The sequence below is a fragment of the Limulus polyphemus genome, unplaced genomic scaffold (genome assembly GCF_000517525.1).
Source record: "Limulus polyphemus unplaced genomic scaffold, Limulus_polyphemus-2.1.2 Scaffold3442, whole genome shotgun sequence".
NCBI classification, from domain to species: domain Eukaryota; kingdom Metazoa; phylum Arthropoda; class Merostomata; order Xiphosura; family Limulidae; genus Limulus; species Limulus polyphemus.
The window spans coordinates 63,798-68,217 of NW_013669052.1; the positions used below are offsets into that span (position 1 = coordinate 63,798).

Here is a 4,420-nt window from a genome sequence, read left to right on the forward strand (position 1 = left end):
TGATCTAAACACAGTAATGTCTATTCTAAGCAATAAGTTTGTTGACACCAACAGAGTAGTTTTTGCAATTAAAAAAAATAGTCCTAAATGGGTTAGACAATTGAAACATAAATTATTTTTATCTTTGACATGTTTTTCTTTTTTTATTATTTTTACTGATGTATCAAAATTGCTAAATGCTCGTAAAAATAACGAATTATTATTAACAACAAAATACATACAGTTGAGTTCTTTATTAGGCATTATAAAATTAGATTTACACTCAGCTTAAGAAATAGTACATGATAATTGGTTTAAAGTAGCTAAGGAACGTAATTACAGTTTACAAATAGTCTCAAGTGATTCACAATTCTACTGCCTGCTACAACATATGCTAAGTTGTAAACCTAAATAATATACATTGTTTCATTATGTAGAAAAGATGTACTATATACTACTAAAAACAATTAAAACTATAAAAGCTTCAACATATCTAAACCACAATTAAGTATTTCTGAAGAAGTTCAAAGATTTAAATATATATTTATGTTTTTATCATCTTTACAAGTTATTTAGGTAAAGTTTATGAATTCTTTCTAAATGTTTAAATAATTCCGGTAAAAAGTCACATTTATGTTGAGAGAATCTAAGCTTTTAATTCCAATTCTATCTTCAAAAATTACTTTGGAATTACTTTCAAAGTGTATTTGCATAAAACCAGTAGATATTTAGCTCTTTGAAATACAAGTGATAGATGCCATAATCCCGAACGTTTAAAAATAGTTAAGTCTAACTCAGCTGACATTTACGTTTTAAAACCGATTTGTCTTGGAGAAGATAAAAGACCCATAACAGCATTATCCGAAGGGTTTTATAAAAATTGTTCTGTATATGTGTTCTTATGAGGCGATTTCATACTGTTTCAATGTCATTTTAGGTTTTGATTTTTTAGGATAATCCTCGTATTATTAAATTCGACAGTTCTTTCATTCTGCCAGAAATCGATCAGTCGTTTCTTTTACAACTGTATGTAAACTAATAAAATGTAGTTTGGTCTAAAACTGTCAAATATTTAAGCACTGTAAATGGTTTGTAAGAATGATTTTTGTCTTTGTAAGTCCAACTGTTGATTGGCAATTTATATATATATATATATATTTGTATATATGTATTTAAACTATAATTAATGGTATAACATTTGATTATATCAGCTCTCATCCAAACAAGTGCATGTTTCTCAAGTAATGTTCTCTTTACATTTTAAAGCGAAATATCTAATGTCATAACGTCTTCTTCTTGTTACTTTTTTCTTACCAGTTATTTCTGACATTTTTAATACAAAAATCACGAAACTATGCTAAGAATCTGAGATTTTAAAAACACGTGAACTCCAAATGTGCAGTTGAACATCAAAAGTGATTTGTACTATTCATTTAAAAACTGGCTTCAAGTAATTGTTTCATTGTTTACACAATAATCCATAAATGGGACTTATGGTGGTATTCCATTCCAAACTATAATATAACAACAACAAAAAACGTTTGTCTGAAGGAACTACGCAATAAAAGAATGATATCGGTAGGTGGTAAAACCTACTGGTTTTCTGTGGCTCACTCAAATAAATTTGGTAAAAAAGTCCTACAGAATTACCATGTTTGTAAAAATATAACAATTAATATGTTATACCAAATTCCCTTGGGTTAAAAAGTTGAAATCCGTTTTTCATCACGTGTCATGTGCATTTTGTACTTGTATGAGTTCTGACAGGATGTTTCTAGAATAAGAGGGTTATCAGATGATGATGATGAGACACTGTCTATGTTCTACTTTCAATAATAAGTACAATTTCGAGGTTCAATTTAAAGGTCAATGACTAAAAATTTAAAACACTTTTTCTATTTTCAAATTTGTTTGCACCAAATGTCTATTATAAAACCCTGTTAGGTTGTTTTTGAGTTTGTTTGCACTGAATGTAGTGTGCGTATTGCGCAACTGGTGCAATACAACACTTCGACTTTTGTTCTCTCTTAGCATAACTCTCTCTACATAAGAGATTTCTCTACACAGTAAATCTACTACACTATCTAAAAGAAAAGTTGGTGCTTTGTCCATATGAACTTGAAAAGCTTTTACAATAAAAGAGCAAAGAATAACGACACTCCAAGTAATTGAATCCAGTATAAAATCAAATCATTATGAGAGATCTAACAAACGAGTAATAAAATAATCAAAACCAAATACAATTTTAAGCTCTAGCTGTTCACATCGATGTTCTAATAGAATACAAATTTTCTACATATATTTACAAATGTGGAAGCTATGCGGCTGAGTGCGTTTACCTCAGAAACTCATTAAAGTTTTCTAAGAGAATGATCATGTTTTTTAGGAAAAACATTTAAGACTTATTAATCTAATATACTTAACTGTGGATGATTCACATGTATCGCATGCCCGGGTTCTTCATAAAGAAATCAATACTCTGTATTTCGAGAGTATGTCAAATTTTATCTAATTCGTCGTCTTTAATATGTTAAAACAGAAAATCCAACCGAAAATGAACCTAGTTTGAGTGGCTATTTAGTTTTAGGTCTGAATAATATCAGGAAAAAACCGGAATAACGTATCACTCCCGGTAACATGACGATAAAAGGATACGCTTTTAATTTGTAAAATTCTCGAGATGAACGTTGATTAGACATTTTAGTTTTGTTATTATACACGTGTATCTCTGATTAAGTGGCATACAGTTGTTAATCAAACGATTTCACTCTCTTAGAAAACTGATATAGTTCCCTAAACTCATAAAAACAAAGTGCAACATGTTAGGAAGCGTTATTTTCTCTTGTTCCAATAGAGTAGTACTGAACACATTGATGTGAGGGCTGATTTTACTTAGTTACACCAGAGACTTGCACATAACCAGCATGATTAGCTTCTTCATTTGTGGTAAGTGATCAAAGAGGTTCTTCTGGGCCGAGGTGTGTCATAATCTTCCATCGACAGTGTTCGTCGTCTTCCACCCGCTCCCAGTGCTGCCTGGTCTCCACCAGAGAAAGTCCGTTGTCTCTCCACTCCGGGTAGAGTCACTGAAGTCACTAGTCAGAGAAGGTATGATAAAAATGGGCAGTCATTCTTACTGTTTTACAGGTTAGTCACAGACGAATCAATGTGAAGTGTAAAGTTTTCGTGACATAAAAAAGGGAGATCAAATGATTTGGGTTCCACGGGTAATTACAGACTTTAAAGACAAGAAAACTTTAGTTAAAACTTCAGTATGAAAGTTTTGCTTCTATTATTACGTAACAAACTATGTCATATTTTGCAACATAGTATGTTGCATAGCGCTACTGTTTCTTTAATGTTTTTTCTTCTTCTCAGGCAGACTTCTTTAATTATGCTGTAAAAACTCCCAGCTGATTTCCATTTTGAGGTAAAACGAAAAGTTCAGTCTCAACCACTTTGTTGATAGATATCGTAAGGATTGCTGGATTGACATATACATCGGAAATGGAATATAAACTGAACATCAGTTAAATGGATTCGCATGAATTACACGATTCACGGAGTTCCTCGTTATTGATTAATCACCGCTATATTTCAAAAGTGAATTGCAGTGTACTGAAGATACGTTTAATAAAGTTTATATCTAGAAGTTTTCCAACTAAAAAGGTTGCTTAATATATATTTGACACTTTCAATTGGAAATAATTAATCACTAATTACCTTGAGGGTTAAGCTTTTATACACCCACGATATGATCAGCTACTCGTGGGTTTGAAAAGTTATCATTAATTAAATAATTGACACAAATACATCTTTTCTTGCTTCTCTATACCACTCTGTTTTCAATAATCGTTTTATTTTCCAGGAGTTTGATTTTTTTTTTCAAAATCTCGATTGTATTTAACTGTGGCAGAAATATGAAAATCCTAATTTTAACCTGATGTTTCTTTGTGAATGTTTCGGTGACTTTATACAAATTTTTAAAGTCAGGAATGTAGGATGACGAAGGCAAGTCAAGATCATACGGAATGGTTACATGTACATATTATTTATAGGAATTATAAACAAACGTCAGTTCTAGATCGTACGGAATGGTTACATGTACATATTATTTATAGGAATTACAGACATACGTCAATTCTAGATCGTACGGAATGGTTACATGTACATATTATTTATAGGAATTATAAACAAACGTCAGTTCTAGATCGTACGGAATGGTTACATGTATATATTATTTATAGGAATTATAGACATACGTCAATTCTAGATCGTACGGAATGGTTACATGTACATATTATTTCTAGGAATTATAGATATACGACAATTCTAGATCGTACGGAATGGTTACATGTACATGTTATTTCCAGGAATTATAGACATACGTCAATTCTAGATCGTACGGAATGGTTACATGTACATATTATTTCTAGGAATT

General features: G+C 31.0%; 1 protein-coding gene across 1 annotated transcript in view; it reads right to left on the reverse strand.

Annotated features, from left to right (window-relative positions):
• Nucleotides 1-228: 228 nt before the first annotated feature.
• LOC106469353 (uncharacterized protein ZK1073.1-like) overlaps nucleotides 229-4,420 on the reverse strand; it is a 29,063-nt gene continuing 24,871 nt past the window's right edge. The window contains exon 10 of the mRNA XM_013929840.1: nucleotides 229-3,074. Coding sequence (XP_013785294.1) covers nucleotides 2,917-3,074 — 158 coding nt within the window. The 3' untranslated portion in view covers nucleotides 229-2,916. The remainder of the gene's footprint in view (nucleotides 3,075-4,420) is intronic.